At 44.6% G+C, this 17,883-nt stretch overlaps 1 protein-coding gene across 2 annotated transcripts; it reads left to right on the top strand.

Annotated features, from left to right (window-relative positions):
• Window positions 1-8,535: 8,535 nt before the first annotated feature.
• Window positions 8,536-16,254, top strand: LOC105059094 (bet1-like SNARE 1-1). Of its 2 annotated transcripts, none has more exons than XM_010942291.4 (6): window positions 8,536-8,683; window positions 9,148-9,294; window positions 13,137-13,284; window positions 15,679-15,735; window positions 15,861-15,920; window positions 16,001-16,254. In XM_010942291.4, exons 2-6 carry the CDS (start codon window positions 9,281-9,283, stop codon window positions 16,088-16,090), a joined length of 369 nt encoding a protein of 122 aa, XP_010940593.1. In that variant the 5' UTR covers window positions 8,536-8,683; window positions 9,148-9,280; the 3' UTR covers window positions 16,091-16,254. The 2 variants fall into 2 exon arrangements, with proteins under 2 accessions (XP_010940593.1, XP_010940594.1); XM_010942292.4 differs by having other exon boundaries at window positions 8,545-8,683; window positions 9,153-9,294.
• Window positions 16,255-17,883: the final 1,629 nt, after the last annotated feature.

Raw genomic sequence — 17,883 nt, 5'->3', positions numbered from 1 at the left:
CATCGACATGCGCCATCCGAACACCAAGAAGGAGGTCCAGCAGCTGAACGAAAAAATCGTCGCTCTTAGCCGGTTCATTTCTCGATCAGCTGAAAGGTGCCTCCCGTTCTTCAAAACTCTGCGACAACATCGAATGAAGCTGAATCCGACTAAGTGCGCTTTTGGGGTGACCTCAGGGAAGTTTCTCGGATTCCTCGTTTCTCAGCGAGGAATCGAGGCTAACCCTGAGAAAATAAAGGCGATCATCGACATGCGCCATCCGAACACCAAGAAGGAGGTCCAGCAGCTGAACGAAAAAATCGTCGCTCTTAGCCGGTTCATTTCTCGATCAGCTGAAAGGTGCCTCCCGTTCTTCAAAACTCTGCGGCAGGCGAAGGGCTTCTTTTGGTCGGATGAGTGCCAACGGGCCTTCGAAGATCTGAAGAGGTACTTGGCTTCCCCACCGCTGCTTGTGAAGCTGGAGGTCGGGGAGACTTTGTATCTCTATTTGGCCACCTCCTCTGAGGCGATCAGTTCGGTACTCGTCCGAGAAAACGAGAGCCGAACCCATCAGCCCATCTACTATACCAGCAAAGTGCTCTGCGGTGCGGAAGCTCGGTATTCGGAGACGGAAAAGATGATTTTCGCCCTGACCGTCTCCGCGCAGCGACTCCGACTATACTTCCAAGCACATGCCATTGTGGTTCTCACCAACCAGCCCCTGAGGGCGATATTGCGCCGACCGGACACATCGGGATGACTGGCGAAGTGGGCGATGAAGCTCAGCGAGTTCGACATACAGTACCGACCGCGACCTGCCTTAAAGGCCCAGGTCCTGGCCGACTTCATCGCCGAATGCCCGACGGCCGACCAAGGGTCGGAAGATGTGGACCCGGGACGAGACGCGGCCTCCGAGCCAGACCTGGTCTCCACCTGGGTATTGCACATCGACGGAGCTTCAAACGCTCAAGGGAGCGGGGCTGGGTTTTTGCTCACCAACTCGGATGGGGTAGTCACCGAGTATGCCCTCCGATTCGACTTCAAAGCCTCCAATAACCAAGCTGAATATGAAGCGCTCCTTACCGGCTTGAGGATGGCGAAGGAACTTGGGATCGACAGCCTCCGGGCATTCTCCGATTCTCAACTGATCGTGGGGCAGGTCAAAGGTGAATTCGAGGCGCGAGATCCAGCCATGGCAAAATATCTTCAGAAAGTGAAGGATCTCGTAACGCGCCTTAGATATTTCAAAATTTTCCACATCCCTAGGTCGGAGAACGCCCGGACCGACGCACTCTCCAGACTGGCGACCTCGGCTTTCGACTCTTTGGGCCGGACGTTCGTGGAGAACCTCGAGCAGCCGAGTATCGACCGGGCCGAAGAGGTGCTACAACTGACAGCTGAACCAAGCTGGATGGACCCGATTGTTCGATTCCTGACCGACGGGATCAGTCCTGAAGATCCCACGGAGGCCAGGCGGCTCCGATGGTCGGCCTCCCAATATGTGATTATGGAAGGTCGACTCTACAAAAGGTCGTTCTCCCTTCCCTTGCTCAGGTGCTTGGGACCGACCGATGCAGATTATGCTCTCCGAGAAGTGCACGAAGGAATCTGCGGGAGTCACTTGGGGGGCAAATTTCTAGCCTACAAAGTCCTGCGACAGAGTTACTACTGGCCCACCATGAGGAAGGACGCGGCTGAGTTGGTCCGGAAGTGCGAACCTTGCCAGAAGTATGCCAACGTACAACACCGACCGACCAGCCAAATCACTCCTATTGTCGCTCCATGGTCCTTCGCTCAGTGGGGGGTCGACATTCTCGATCCCTTCCCTCCAGCATCGGGCCAAAGAAAGTTTATAGTCATCGCCATCGACTACTTCACCAAGTGGGTGGAGGCCGAACCCCTGGCGCAGATTACCGAGTGGAAGATGGAGGACTTTGTCCAAAAATTCATCATCTTCAGGTTCGGATTGCCGCATACCATTATCACCGACAATGGGTGACAATTCGACAACCAAGACTTCAGAGGCTTCTGCACAAGGTTTCACATCGCGCACCGACTGACTTCAGTCGGGCACCCACAGTCCAACGGTGAAGTCGAGGTGACCAACCGGACCATACTACACGGGCTCAAAACCCGACTAAATGAAGCCAAAGGCCTCTGGGTCGATGAGCTGGGCTCCGTTCTGTGGGCTTACCGAACGACCCCCCGCGTTCCGACCGGGGAGTCGCCTTTCAGTTTGGCCTATGGGACGGAGGCGATGATTCCACTCGAGATTGGGCTGCCATCTACCAGGGTCGAGCGGTATCAAGAGCCGGACAACTCGGATTGCCGGAGAGCCGACCTAGACCTCCTCCCCAAACTACGAAACGAGGCCCAACTCCGCATGGCTTCATACCGACAGAAGGTAGCCCGTTATTACAACGCCAAGGTCAGGCCAAAGCTTTTCAGGCCTAGAGACTTAGTCCTGAGAAAGGCAGAAGTCTCGAAGCCCCTAGACCAAGGGAAGCTGGCTCCGAACTGGGAAGGGCCCTACGTGGTAGCAGACACCTATGGGCCGAGGGCTTACCGACTGGAGACTCTGGAAGGGAAACCCATTCCCCGGACCTGGAACGCCGACAACCTGAAGTCGTACCACCAATGAACTTTGTACTTGTTCATTCGGAATACAAATTCAGTTTCAAATTTTGGAGGTTAACTCTTCGACTGACGATCGGCGCTCACCAAGAAGGTCGAGTCCCGACGTCCCGACTCGGACCTTGTGTCTGCGTGAAACCGGCGGTCCGACCGCCGACGATGTATCAGGCGCTCACAAGGACCGAACCATCCACGGCGATGGGAGCTGACACTCCTTCTACGATCGAACTTCCGGGCCAGACTATCGGCTGACTTACCGATTGAGCCCCGACCAAAGAAAGACGAAATGCCTACGCGACCGCCGTCGCAACTTGCCGACCGAGCTACGGCCGGTCGAAGGATATTCGGCTTACCACCGTCTATCACACGACGTGACCAAAGTCGCATTCATGACTCACCGACCGATCTACGGTCGGCCGAAAGATATTCGGCTTACCACCGTATATCATGAGGCGCAGTGTAAATACCCGACACAAGAGTATCGGGATCCGACTTATCATCGTTTCTCTGACTAAACGCGCCGGACAATATTCGACTAAATGCGTCCGACTCACAACCGGGCGAAGGACGCCTGACTTAGGCCCTCGACCATCCAAAGGCCGATCCAAAGTTGGGACTTATTCTATCTTCATGACGGCACGAGTTGTCGAACGTCCTAACTGATCTATATGGGTTGGCGACTTATGTGTTCGGATGCATTCTACAACACATGAAAAAAGAAAAACAGACAGAGGAAAAAAGTTTAAGTCCAAGAACTTTGATTTCATTGAAGATCAAAATAGGCTTTACAAAGATGGGTCGAAGCTCGGATACAAGCCGGAGCAAAAGCAAAAAGGAAAAACAAAAATCGACTAATCATCAGAGTCGGCCTCCTCCACTGGGTAGCGATTGGGGACGGTCGGCGGATCCGCTCTGGCTTCGGCAGTTGGGGCCGCCTGATCTTCGGTAGCCTGCTCTGCGTCTTCTTCAGCTTTCGTCCTGGTGGAAAGGCCTTCCGATACTGGTTCGATCGTCTCCTCCGCAGCTGGGGCCTCCGACTCTGGCAAAACTACGCTGTTGAGATCGAGCTCCGGGTACAGGCCTCGAACGGCTTTTCGAGCATCCTCGTACCCGACCCGATACGAGAGGAAGCCGCTCTCCAGAAGCTCTTCTCGGTACTTTTTCGAGTCACGGAAGTCCTCAATAGCCCGACCCAAGGCCTCCTTCGCCGACTCTGCTTCGGCCTTCGCGATGTCTGCATCGGCCTGGGCGATGGACAAGCCTTCTTCGGCCTTGGCGAGATTTTCGAGGCTTACTCGGAGCTGCTCGCGGTCGGCCTCCAGCTCCTTGGCGAAGCTGTCTCGCTCGTGCTGAAGCCGGCGGACGGTCCGGGACTTCTTCTTCGCGTCGTCCCTGGCCGACTGCAGCTCCGACTCCGACGACGCCAAGGCTCCCTTGAGTCGGGAGACCTCCTCCGTAAGTCGGGAGACCTCCCCCTCAAGTCGGCCCTCCCGATCGGCCGACTTTTGCAGCTGGTCGACCAGGATGACCTTGTCGGCTTCAAGGGCCGCGACCTTGTCCCTCCAAGCGGTGCGCATGTCGCCGAACTTTCGGTATCCGGCCTCTAGCTCGGATATATTGAAGACCAGCTGCACAAAACAAAGCCGACCGATAAGAAACCGAATTTACGGGAACTGCGTTAAAGGCAAAGAAAGGAGAAACTTACCCGGATCATCATCGGATAAAATGAAGACAGCATGTCGGAGACACGCTGGTTCTTCATTGCATCGATGTCGGCAGGAAGAAGGAGCGCCTGGCACAGTCTCCTGGCCAAGTCATGGTTGACCAGGCCCGACGCACCTTCGGAGAGCGGGAAGTCGGTCGATCCTCCGTCGGCCGACCGTCCTTCGTCGCCCGATGCCATGGGGGCCTTCCCTCGGCCGGACGCCCAGGCCCTGACGTCGGAGATCGACGACAGGCTCGAGCCCGACCGAGTCTCGACCGACGGTGCGGCGGCAGCGGGCGCCGGTCGCTCGGGTTCGTGGGCCTCCTCCCGATCTTCCTCCGCCTGACGGGCGGCCGGTGCGCCGTCTACGGACTCAGCTGCCCGTCTTTCGGGCGAAGCGGCATCCTCGCCCGACGGTCCCTCGGACGGGACTTCGACGAGCACTGTCGGCGCCGACAGCGCGATGACTGGCTCCGCCCCCGACCCAGTCGGTTCGCTCGGTGGAGCTGCATGGGGCCTCTTGGGAGGCTGCGACGGTCCGGCACCTTGCACCGGTCTCTTTCTGACGGCGTACTGACGTACGTCGGCTGCCGTCAGTCGTGATCTCGGCGGCATATCTGAAAAAGACGACAGATGGTCAGTACCGTAAAGAAAAAACAAAAAGAAGAAAAAGGGGCAAGAAAAATGAAAAACCGACCTAGGCGGGGGACCGGGCTAAGGCCGGCGTCGTAGAGGGCCTGCTCGGTAACGAGCTCACTCTGCTTCGGCACCGAGATGTCCTTCAGCCGGTGAAAGTCCTCCCGATCTTCAGCCTCCACCCGACTGTTCTCGTTCGGCTCAGTTCGGAGATTCCCCCAACGGATGGGGAACCCCCAAGGGGCAGAAGACGATGCAAAGAAGAACTGGTTCTTCCATCCGTGAATGGACGACGGAAGACCAGTAATGAAGGAGAGCCCCTTCCGAGGAACGAAGTACCACCACCCTCGGGCTTTAGGGTGGGGTCGGAGGACGAAGAAAGCTTGGAAGAGGGAGATCCGAGGATCGGTCGGCAGAAGCCGACACAAAAGCGCGAAGCTGACTATCAGCCGAACTGAGTTCGGCGCGAGTTGTGCAGGGCACAGCCCATAATAGTCAAGGATGTTTCGGACGAACTCCGGAACCGGAAAACGAAGGCCGACCCGGAGGTCCTCCAAGTAGAAGGCCACCTGGCCCTCAGGCGGGCTGTTAACCCGACCGTCAGGGTCGGAGGCGAACAGCCGAAACTGCCCCGGGATGCGGTATTGTTCCCAGAGCCGATCGACGTTCGGCTCCGAAAGTGAAGAAAGCTCCACCTCCGGGGTCGACCGAGTGTCGTCAGTCGGCTCTCCCGACCGACCACCTTGTGGAGACGTCCTAGCAATGGACTCAAACGAATGACAGGGAAGAAGAAGAAGGAGATGGTGAAGATGATGATGGCCCTCAGAAGAAGAAGAAGGAACTACAAAGAAAAAGAGAAGCAGGGGAGAGTACCTGGAATGAGGACTTACGCGGGCAGAGTCTCGATAGTGAAATGAGGGGGGTAAAAAACTGAATAGGGACGACCCTGTATATATAGTACCCCCGACGGTCGAGATGAAGGCACGACCAACGAGGACTCCCCAGATCCTGCCGCGTGGCATCATCCGGGCCGTCCGTCGGTCCGACGGTTCGACGCACCTACCTTCAGATCGAGCCACGTCACCTCCATCCGCTCCAACGAACTCGTCCCAATGGCCGCACGCCACATGGCGTAAAGGCCGCGATGTTTCGTATCCCCGAAGGGACGACGGGAATGGCGATTCCCCTTCCCGATGGGACAAGACTTCTGACACCGACAGGATGTCTGACATCGGCGGGACGTCCGACACCTGCAGGACGTCCGACGCCGACATGACACCTGACGCCGACGGGACGGGACATCTGACACTGACTGGACACCTAACGCCAGCGAATCGCTCGGCATTCATGAGACGCCTGACATCATATCAACCCGCGGTACGGTCGGAATTTGGCACACAGTGAATCCACTCCTTTTCGCCTGGCGTTGCTGCCCAAATGAAGGCATCGGCCAGCGCACCGTCCGACTCAGGAGTGGAGGGAGGCAACTGTTGGGGAATACCGACCGACCCCGCTCATGCCGACTTATAATCGGGCATACCCGACCGACCGGCCGACCAACCGGCCGACCGACCAATCGTCGGATGCCATTACCGACTGGTTAACGGCTCTCTGCCGACTGAGGATATGTCGGTCGGGCAGACCTTTTCCACTCTCCCGACCGACTGCACCAAGGAGTCCGATGGCCGACTCTCGCAACACGCCCGACTGACCGTCGGAGGGGCCCGAATCTCCACCCGACGCCACACAGCTGGCCACCGACCTAAGGTCGATCGACTCCTCCGATCGCCGTACAGCTGCCAGAGACTGTCAGTCCTGACAGCGGCATGCGGCACTGCCGCCTAAGGGCATCATCCTGCCTAGGACATTGTCAACCCTAGTGATTTGACAGCCCCACGGCGATGTGACACTTTCACGGCGACTCTGACAGTCTACAGTGAGTTGACAATTCTTCAATTGTCTGCGCCATTAATGACGACGCCATACTACGCTCCACTATATATATCGGGGAAGGCTACAGTGCTACAGGCCCTTCGAAGCGACAGGCTCGCTCCCTCACTCTCTCATTGAGTTCTTTACTTTCTTCTCACTGTTGCCTAGTCTCCTCTCTGACTTGACCGTCGGAGGGTCCCCGCCGGAGCCGCCTCCGGTCAGTGCGGACTTTCTTTTGCAGATGCTCGTTCCCGACGACCAGACGACGAGAGGATTGGCCGCAACAATACCAACTCTAAATAACTACCAAATTGCATCCTTAATATTCCATAAGATTACCACCATTGCAATTGAATTATCAAAGCCTCCTTGAATTATTTCATCACGGCATTCGCCTCTACCTCCCAGGCATACTTCTCCAGAAGCCACTCGAAAGCATTCATGTCGAGTTTTCCAGCGACATACTTCCCTGGCTTCCTTTTCATCTGCTGTTCCTTTATCGAAGCCCAAAGCTAGCTGATTGCGTCTCTTTGTCAAGATGCGAATCTATCCATGTTGGCAATAGCAAAACAAAGAAAAATAAAATTTTAAATTTGTGCATTCGAGTTTGGGTCAGATTTGTTAGCATCCGTGGTATCTTGAATATGATATTTCTTTATCAAACAGCTAGCATAATCCGAGCCAAATTATTAAATAAGATTAATGAATCTTAATTGGATTAAACATGTCTCAAAACATATTAAACAGGCCAAAAAAAGTTAAATGGGGCTTGAACTCGACCCATGTAATAATGGATTGGGTCAATTTATTTATGACTCGGATCCATTTATGCCAAGTCTAAATTTAGAATAGTTATAGATAGAGTTAGTTGATCAGATTATAAATTTTTTATATATTTTTTAAAATTATTCAAATAATAAATATTATTTTTTTTATTTTCTCTTGCACGTAGCATAAATAGATTTTTTTTTTTTTAACCCAAACATCTAAATGGGCCTTGAACATGCTTTATTAGGCAGTCTGCTAGCCAGCCCATTATCACATGAAAATAACACCCCGGCTCCTAAGACTGAATCGGATCGAATACGAATCGGATACCAGCACATCCATATTCATATTTATTTTTTCTAATGAATACAAATATGAATAAAATATTATTCAGATATAAAATTTTATATTTATATTTATTTTAAATGAATACGGATATAATTTGAATATTAAAAATATAAATATAATTATGAATATAATTTAGATAATTAAACTTTAGGATTACAGAATTAAAAGTATTATTAAATAAATGATAAATTAAATTAATAATATATTTTATAATTATAATATTTTTTTAAAAAAATAATAAATATTATATAAAATTATGTAAGTTTATATGTCAATTTAAATATTCGGATATGGATCGGATAATTATTTATTTATATTTATATTTATTTTTTTAATAAATATGAATATGAGTATAGATATTAATTAAATTTTTAAATTTTTATTTATATTTAAATTATTTAGATGCGAAAATGAATTCGGACGGTTCATGTCCATATTTCTTTCGCTCCGACCGGCTCCCGTACACCGGTCATTGTACGTATAAATGCCACGTACAAGTGAGAGAATTGTAGGTGCTAGCAACGCTACCGTTCTTTAAAAGTCGTGGGCGTTACAGCGCCTCCCCCCTCTCTCTTTTCTTTCCCAGCTTCCCCTTGAGGAGATCGCGGTGCTCTCTCGAGATCCGGTCAGCCCCAAGAGCTCTAATTCCATTGACCGTCTCCGTTGGCGATCGTCGTAGGGGTTAGTTTTCTTCTCCTATTTTCTATCGGTCATCGGTCGATGATTTGCATTTGGATTCTGGAATTGGGCTTTTAGATTCAAGGATTAGGTTAGGGTTTTTGGGGATTCTCCCGAGATCGGAGATGTTATGTATTGCAACTATTTGGAAAGTTCCTCTCTTTGTTTTTTTTTTTTTTCGATTTCTGTTAATAACGTTTTCCCCTTTAGATTCAATAATCGGTTTTTGGTATGGAGTGAGTTATTTTATAGCTTAAAGGATTTGATTCTGCGAATTGTTTTTATTCCCATCTTTTCTTTAGGTTTTTATTTTTTTCGATCGATTCGATCTTAGGATGCAAGAATTTAGTTAATTTATGCAAACTTGGTTGCAAGAATTTAATCAAGTGAGATGAACTCGAAATTTTTTGAACCATTTGTCCGCGGCAATATTAATGTCAGATTTTTCACCTGTTTTTCAAATGTAGAATAGCAAGAGGAAACTTTCTGCGTCGCTCTTATCCAAGAAAGTTGATCGTTGCATAAGACAGAAAAGAATTGGGAGAAAAAAACTAAAGAAGGGAAAGGAAAGTCTTCAATTTTGCTTAAAGTAGTGGATCCATGAATTCAAGAAGGTATGTGTCCAACCTGTCTCGTATTACGTAACTTTGTTGCAAGATTTTAGTATGTTAGCTCGATGATTTATAAGCTAGATATTTTACAGTTTCTCAGTTTTATTCATTTGTTTTATCTTTAATATTTAATTGAATACCACTTGATTTTGTTAGTGGAAATATCTGAGGAAATGACTTCTGCCTTGGTGCCTAAGGTCTTGGTTTTTGAGTTGAATTGACACCTGGAAAACATGCCCATGTGGGTCTGAATCAGATTCAGACAGCATTTTGGATCTATTGTAAATTAGAGCAATGTGATAGCTATGGAGACCTGGATTGGAAAAATAATGAGTTTTGATCCCTTGCCTGAAACTGATTCTGTTCTGTCTGGGTCAAGGTCCTTATCCAATCCAATTGTATTTTCGGTTTTCGTTAATGTACATAGCTCATTTTTTATATGTTAAAATCAGATGACTGTTTCTTGCTCCAAAAAGTTCTGAATGATTTCCAATAAAAACATGGACGTTATCAGATCTGAATGGGTTTTGGATCTGATTTGCTGGGCTCAAATTCAAAATTTTCAATTTAGAATTAATTTGGCCTATAAAACTCCATTCTCTCCCTGAAAGATATTCTGCCTTTTCTTGTTTAAATTATTCTTATCCAAAAATAATATTCTCAAGATGTTTTTTTTACCCATTTTGAGAGAGCCATCTTACAAGTTTTCAGTCTTAGTAGCATTTTTGTATAGTTATTTTGTTGAATTTTGTCTAATGTTGACATAGTATTCATAATCTAATTTAGTTAATATTTTTCTTGATTCACTGCCTTCATTGTTGATTTGTCAAAAGTCTTGTTGGCTATTGTTATGGAATCAAGAAATTCCTTGTGGTGGTTGATTTTGTATCTTAACTTTGAGAACTATTTTCTCGTAGAGTTGCATGTGCATGTGGAATTTGGTATATGCATGAAACATGTTTTGTGATACCCATGGGTGGTTAATATTATACTTCTCAACAGTGACTAGTTCTACAACCATTGTATATCATGGTTCAATTGTTGCCTCTTAAGCTAATTGACAGATGTAAAAATTCCAGTATAGTCATATTCGAAGAACTAGAAAATGATGTAACTTGCTTTCATCATAGTTTTTGGATAGCAATCTAAGTTTTGGCTATGATATTAAGGGTTCATTTGGTTGGGGTGATCAAATTATGGGGTAATATGATGATTCATAGGAATCATTTATCTAAAAAATGATTACGAAGGAAAATAATTTTTATTATATTTGGTTGGAAGTAATCCTATATAAGAATATGATGAAATTTACAAATATACCTTTTAATATAAAATAAGTTTTTAATACTAGGATAGCATTATTTTCTCTAGTTAGTTTTTATATAATGACTTAATTACATAGCCTTTTGCATAGTGTCATCTCCATCTTAATTTTTTTTTACGAAAGCTCTTTATTTGAATGGATTTGAAAAGACTTCAAAACAAATTCAATGATCACATATGCACCTTTATTGGGGGTATTTTTGTGAAGTATAGATTACTATCACTCGAAAATTTACCAAATACCAACCCCCATGGTATTTATTTTGGTGATATATGGTAGTGAATGATCATGTTTCAAAGTTTTGAAATTAAATCTACAAGTGATGGACTTTCAGCCTACTAAAAAAAGAGGGCGACGTCAAAGGAGTTATTTGCCTATTTTCGGTTATTTCAAATGAAAACTAATATATGTTGACACATTAGATGCCCCTTTTGTTACACCACATAAGTGAGTACGCTAACACCTAACTGGAATGGTTTGAATTTCCAACTAAGGTTTTAAGTTTCGATTGAAACCAAAGCAAAATTGACCCCAAATTTTGGTCTGTTTCAGTTGAAACAGGCTAGTTTTGGTCTGGTTTTGTCGATTTCGACTAGTTCTGGTCAAAAAATGCTTTTTAAAATAATATCTTAGTATTTATAATCATGTTAGATTTATTTTCTTACCCATTGAATGTAGGAGTTGGTGTGGTGCTCCCAAGCTTTGAGAGGCCACAGGTGGAGTCAGGGTGTTGGCTCCAAGAGACTAGGACAGATGTGGTTCTAGGGCTAGGACAGGAATGGTCCTAGGATGGAGGCATCCACGGGTTTGAGGTTTAGGTGTTGAGGACCTTGAGGGCTTGGTTGGTGCTCCGAAGACTAGGAAACACAAGATGGAGCAAGGAACCAGAGCCAAGCTGAAGAGTGCAGAGACGAAGCAGTTTCAAGGGTTTGAATCGACTCAGACTGAGACTGGATCGACCATATCTCAGAGGAAGGGCCAAATCGAAAGGTTTCGAAAATCTGAGGCTGGCACAGTAACTGAGCTGACTCAGTTTCAGACTAAGCCGACTCAGTCACAGTAACTGAGCTGACTTAGTTACGCGAGCAAAACTGTGCGGATTTTTCGTTTGGGGCTACGGTCGGGTTTGATCCTAGAGGTCTTAAGGTCTGCTTTGAGAGGTCGTAAGGGGGCTAACCAAGGATGTGGACTCGGATTAAGTTCAAGGGATGAAAGCATGTGAGACATGGATGTACATGGGCTTGATGAGTGCTTTCATGTATGGATTAGCCTATGAATTTTTTTGAGCTCGAGTTATTGGATCCATTGTATTGGTATATATATAGGTCTTGTAATACCAAGGAATAGTGGAATCAAAAGATGAGCTTTTTCTCCTGAAAATCCTAGTCGTCTCTTTCTCTCCTTCTCTCTTCCAGGTTTTGCACGCTGCCCCAAGGGCATTACGCGCACCCCCTTTCCCTAAAAGGGGGCGTGCAGTATCAGGGATTAAGCTCGGATCTAAGGCTTGATGGTTGCTGTCCTTGAGAAGGATCCATCACAAGTTTCTTCGAATCCATCGCAGGTTTCCTCAGATCCATGCGGGTGAAGACGGTCCTTCAACAATTGGTATCAGAGTTAAGTGATACCAGGGTGCTGTTGGTCCTAACATTGAAGTACATAAGTAATAGAGGATCAATTTTTGTTCATTATTGTTTCTTATCCTTGAGTTAAAAGAGAAAATAGATATTAAATATAAGCCTTGATGGACCAAGGCCTCCAGAAAAACCTTATTGTTGTACTTTGTAGAGAGTAAAGACTAATGTGAACAGGTAGATGCGATGTAGTTCACAAGAATAATACCTTTTTACATGTAACATCTAACTAATGCATGCACTTGACTACATAGAGCCAGCCTCAAAAATATGGATGGAAAAAACTGCACAAAATTCAATAAATTGATGAGCTTTACTAAGTATGAAATGTAGTGAATTTTTAAACAATTGATGTTCAGGAAGTAAGTAATGTATGCATGCATGCATGCATATATAGATACTCACATACATATATACATACATACATACATACATACATGCGTGTGTGTGTGTGTGTGTGTGTGTGTGTGTATTCACCGTACAAAAATATTAGTGTAACTTATTTCACTTCACATGCGATATGAACTTCAGCCTTAAAGTATATAAACCACAGAGAATCTATGGGACTCAAATAATTTAAAATGTTGCATAATAACTTTTCTTGGTTTCTTTTATTTTTCTTATATTTTCTTTTTTTTATTTTTTTTTAACTGAAAATCTGAAACCTGGAGTGAAATTTCCAAAATTACCAAAACCAAAACTCTAACCAAGGACCAAAACTGAGTTTCAAACCTTGTTTCCAACTAATTGAACACTTTATTTCTTTCTTCTTTTTCTTCTTCTTTTTTTTTTTTTCCCCTTCTGGGTTAGAGCTACTTAGTTATTAAAAAAGTATTGATTCCTGCAAGGTATTATACGTGTTACTTATTATGGAATTTGATTGATTACAGGGATTATCGTGGTACCAGAGCTGCTCTTTTTGATGGCATTGAAGAGGGTGGAATTCGAGCTTCATCCTACAGCTCTCATGAAATTGATGAACATGAAAATGATCAAGCTATTGAAGGGCTACAAGACAGAGTCAATATTCTAAAGAGAGTAAGTTATAATCCATTATATGACTGCATGTACTGTAAGTTGATACCTGAATTTAAGACAAATAATTTGTGCATTTGAATAGTTATGGATGATGCAATGACTGGAGAGATATTTCTACACTAGTTCAACATGTTCTGTTATAGTTTAGTTTGCTGAGCATATTTCCATCTTTTGTTCTATTTCAACACATTAATTACCCAGAAACAATTATTTGGTTCAAGATCTTGCTGTTGGCTGAGTCACAAAATCTATCAGTTTACTACATTTATGAATTACTTATATATATAATTCCTTTGCAGCGTTTGTTTTATTTGAAGCTTGTACACATCTTCTAGATATGAACTTATATCTCATCATGTTTCACCTCAAATAGCGAACGCATTCTAATGCGTTACCATAGCGTGACCTTTTATGCCCTTATCTTGCAATTTCTTAAGCTTGGTCTGTCTCGTTAAAATTATATTCAAGTTGAATTTGATGGCAGATGCCTGGGTAGTTTGGGCATACTGATATAGTTTGTAGTGTGATTTTATGGCTTGCCCAAGAACCTCCCCATGATGTGTTTTTACTAAAGTCATGCTGAGGATCACTGTCCTATAGATTTAAAGATATAATGTTGATAAAACTGAGTTAGTTGAAGCTGAAGGAGATGCACCATAGAATGGATAAATGTGTTCATTGTTGCATGTAGTGAATTACTATACTTTTGAAGAGAGACTTTGTTGAATATAAACATAAGAACGGTTTTATTGGTGAACTTGATATATTTGTGAAATTCTTTTGAGTTGAAAACATCATTGTTTTGATAGGTTTAATGACTACTCAATGATGTGTGTATAGAACTGTATGAATTATATATATATATATAGATAGATAGATATATAGATATGCAGTAATGGGAGAAAATTTGCTGTTATACTGGGATTGCAATTAGTTTGGTTATTTTACCTCAGTTCATATTGCAAGCATACTAAGCTATTACTGGATATACTATGCCAGTATTAGTTGAGTTAAATTTGGGCTGTGATAATGTTTTAGCTGGCTGAAGTTTGCAGCCACTAAGTGATGGGCTGGACCGATGCTTCATGAATCATGAGATTACCAGTGTCACTGGAATTTGAGTCCATTCCTTTCTAGATGATGTCCATACAGTTATTTGCTTTCTGTTCTTATGTCCTAAGTTCTCCTTGTTTCCAAAATTCTTGGTTACCATTTTAGATCAACCCAAGTTTTAGCAGCCATGGCATATCCAACCAAAATATATTAGTCAGGGCTATCTTAATTGGTATTCAGCAACAAAGTGGAAGATCATCCAAGATTTTAGATTAGAAGACCTATCATAGTTCATTGAGGATCCATTTTTTGGAGAAGATGTTGAAGTGTATCGACAAGAAGAAGTTAAGTGCATTAACTCGGACAGTAATAGGTAGACTTGGAGTGTAAGCTGAATCAACAGAGTGATTTTTTATGCTCGATACATAATCAAAACCCATTCTTTCTCAATATCGATTAACTTGTTTCCATCCATATCTGGAGTCATGAGGTGGGGCTGTGTCCAGTGTTCACCTAAACATACTTGTTCTATTGGTGATTGGTTTGTTTTGACATGATATGATGGAAGCAAAGAAAACCTTCAAAAGTTTATTTTCCTTTTTCTCCTTTCTTCTTGACCAGAGTGTGAAGCTTAATGCATGTGAGGACTGGTGAGGATGTTGGATATTCTATAGGGTGAGAGGTATGGCTTATATGCAGTTTGTATCATGCATAACATCTATCCTGAGAGGTGGCGCACGATTTCATGACACTAGATAGCCAAATAGACTTCAAGATTGCAGCATGAAAGTTATGATTCCTTTTATGCCATGAAAATAAAACAATTTGTTTATCATCATCTTGATCGAATGTTCAACAAGTGTACTTCTGTGGCATCTTTTAATGGAACAGAGTAATCTACTAGTGTCTTGAGAGATAAAAGACAGCAAAACTTTGATTTTGCATCGACAGGTTGTGGCAGATCAGTAGTTAGTTCTTGTGTGTTGTTTGATCTATGTGATTCAACCAACCTTGTGATCTTGTTCTGATCAAAGGAGTCTGTTTTATGGTTTATATCTTGCTGCTTCATGTGACTTAGCCTGATAAAGATTTTTGATACACCCTAAACCTTGACCTTCATCAACCATTGTCTGTATTGGTTTTTTGGGGCCTTGGCTTCACTCAAGGCTGATCTCGTGTGCTTGTGACTGTCAGTATAGTTAGTTTTACTTTAAGCATCACCTATTATTCTTTTGAAATTCGTGACGGTATATAGTTGTTTGGCAACTTGGCCCATTTTAATTCTTGCATTTTACGTGTTTTATGGCAATGATTGATGATTTTTTTTTTTCTAAATGACAGTTGACAGGTGATATACATGAAGAGGTTGAGAGTCATAATCGTGTGCTTGACCGAATGGTACCTATATAGCTATCCCCCACCTCCCTTCTTTCTGTCACACACACACACGCACACACACGCACAGAGAGCTTGCACTAGCATGACAACTTGACATCTTGCTAATATTTGCTTTATTTGTTCAGGGCAATGATATGGACACATCTAGGGGAATCCTCTCTGGAACGGTTGATCGATTCAAGATGGTATTTTAGTTAAAACACGTTGTGCTTTCTTTATCTTCTTTTTTTCTGCTCTGTTGATTTTGTTGAGCTGTATCTATCAGGTTTTTGAGACCAAATCAAGTCGCAGAATGGCTACTCTTGTGGCGTCTTTTCTGGCTCTGTTCTTGCTCATATATTACTTGACCAAGTAGCAACCATAGCTTTTCTTGTTAAGCTACCACAAGTAGCTTTGTTAAGAAATTGAAAGTACACCCTTAATTCTGCCTATGTTGGGATTCTCATCACGATATCAGTGTGTATAGTATTTCCCTGACAAATCAACAAATGTCAACATATAAGATCTATGTTGCTGCTATCTTGTTTGCTTGAGAACCTATACTTGTGAATCCTTTTTCTTCATCATTTGCTGTAATTATATAATGGTGCATGAGCTGGTTCAATCTTATGGTTGCTGTGCCAAGAGGTATTAAAGGTATCCAGCTGTATGTGCCCCAATTTCTGAAGGCCTCAAATTGATCAGCCATGATTCTCATGAGGGGTCTTTTGAAGTCAACGTTATAAATCAATTCAGGCCGTCACATATTGGAATTGTTTGTGTGTACAATCATGGGGTGGTTTGTTGACGTGTTACTCTTAACAAGTGGTCAATCCACCGAGGAAAAAGAATTAAAGCGTGAAGCACAAAAAGAGGGGTCAACAACTTCAATATTTTTGGGGGCTTAAGCTTTTAGATACCCTGATGTGGAAATTTGACTCTCTAGGTGGTAAGCTTTCGTCCTGCGCTGGATGTTAGGTAAGAAATGCATGTTGGCTTATTTTACATGTTTGAAGATGTACAGATGAACAATGAAACAAACCACAGTGCATGATTGTCAGAGAGCTTCTTGGTGCTGCAGTTTCATGATGATCAAGCTAGATATAGAGCGGGGATCGGATGAGTTAGATTTTTTTTCGATGGACGTTTGAGGAGTTGAATTTCGGAGAGGGGTGGATTGACTAGATCATATACTATATCGAAGATCCGAGCTTTGCCATCCTCGTCAACGGCATTTCGATAGAATTTTTTTTTTTTTTTTTTTTTTTTCTGTAAGGCTTCGTCAAGATTGTCCTCTCTCTTTCTATCTATTCATTTTATGCGTTGATGTCTTATCTAGGGCATTGAGAGTAGCGGTTCAGAGATAGGCCTTGGAGTCGTATTGGTCTGCCGCTGGCGGACATACCTCGGCCTGAAATGCGAAGTGCTTTGCCTCCATTATTAGGGTCTATTGTCGGACATCGGGGTAGTTGGTCAATATTTTGAAGTCTGTAGTCATTTTTAGTCCGAGGATAAAGCTCTAGATCAGATCGACGATCAAGGAGATCCTAAAGATTCGGGAGCAATCATGGATGCTGACCTATCTTGATGTTCCAATCACAGGCCATCATCTGCGACAGGCTGAGAGTGGGCCCTTTGAGTAGTGGATCCAGGAGCATCTTCGGGGATGGCAAGCCAACGTCCTCTCCTTCATAGGTAGGACGACTCTGGGGAAATCGATACTGAGCTCTATTCCACTTTATCTGCTAGCTAATACAAGTATCTCTATTACTTGTATCAGAGGGATGGAGCAGCAGTTTCGCAACTTCCTATAGGGATCTGGGTGCGATTGTCATCGGGTCCATCTGCTCTCCTGGGAGGTGGTGTGTCAGCATATGCGGGATGGTGGCCTGAAGATCCATCCTTGTTGATGAGGAGGGAGGCTTTGATTGTCAGGCATGCGGTTAGATTCCTAATCTGGTCAGACTGCTTGTGGAGTAGGGTGATGAGAGCCCGCTACGATGGTGGAGCCATGAAACTCCCATTCAGATTTTCCGGGGTTGCTTTTTCATCTGGAGGGAGATTTGTGCTCGGGAGCTCGATGTGATGGACTAGATCAGATGCTTGATCGATGATGGATGCTCGGTGGAGATGATCCAGGATGCATGGATTTCGAGCATTCTTCTATCT

Source organism: Elaeis guineensis, chromosome 16 (assembly GCF_000442705.2).
Source record: "Elaeis guineensis isolate ETL-2024a chromosome 16, EG11, whole genome shotgun sequence".
In the NCBI taxonomy this organism is placed as follows: Eukaryota; Viridiplantae; Streptophyta; class Magnoliopsida; order Arecales; family Arecaceae; genus Elaeis; species Elaeis guineensis.
Note: the sequence above shows the minus strand (reverse complement) of the source record. Positions and strands in the feature narration are given on the sequence as shown.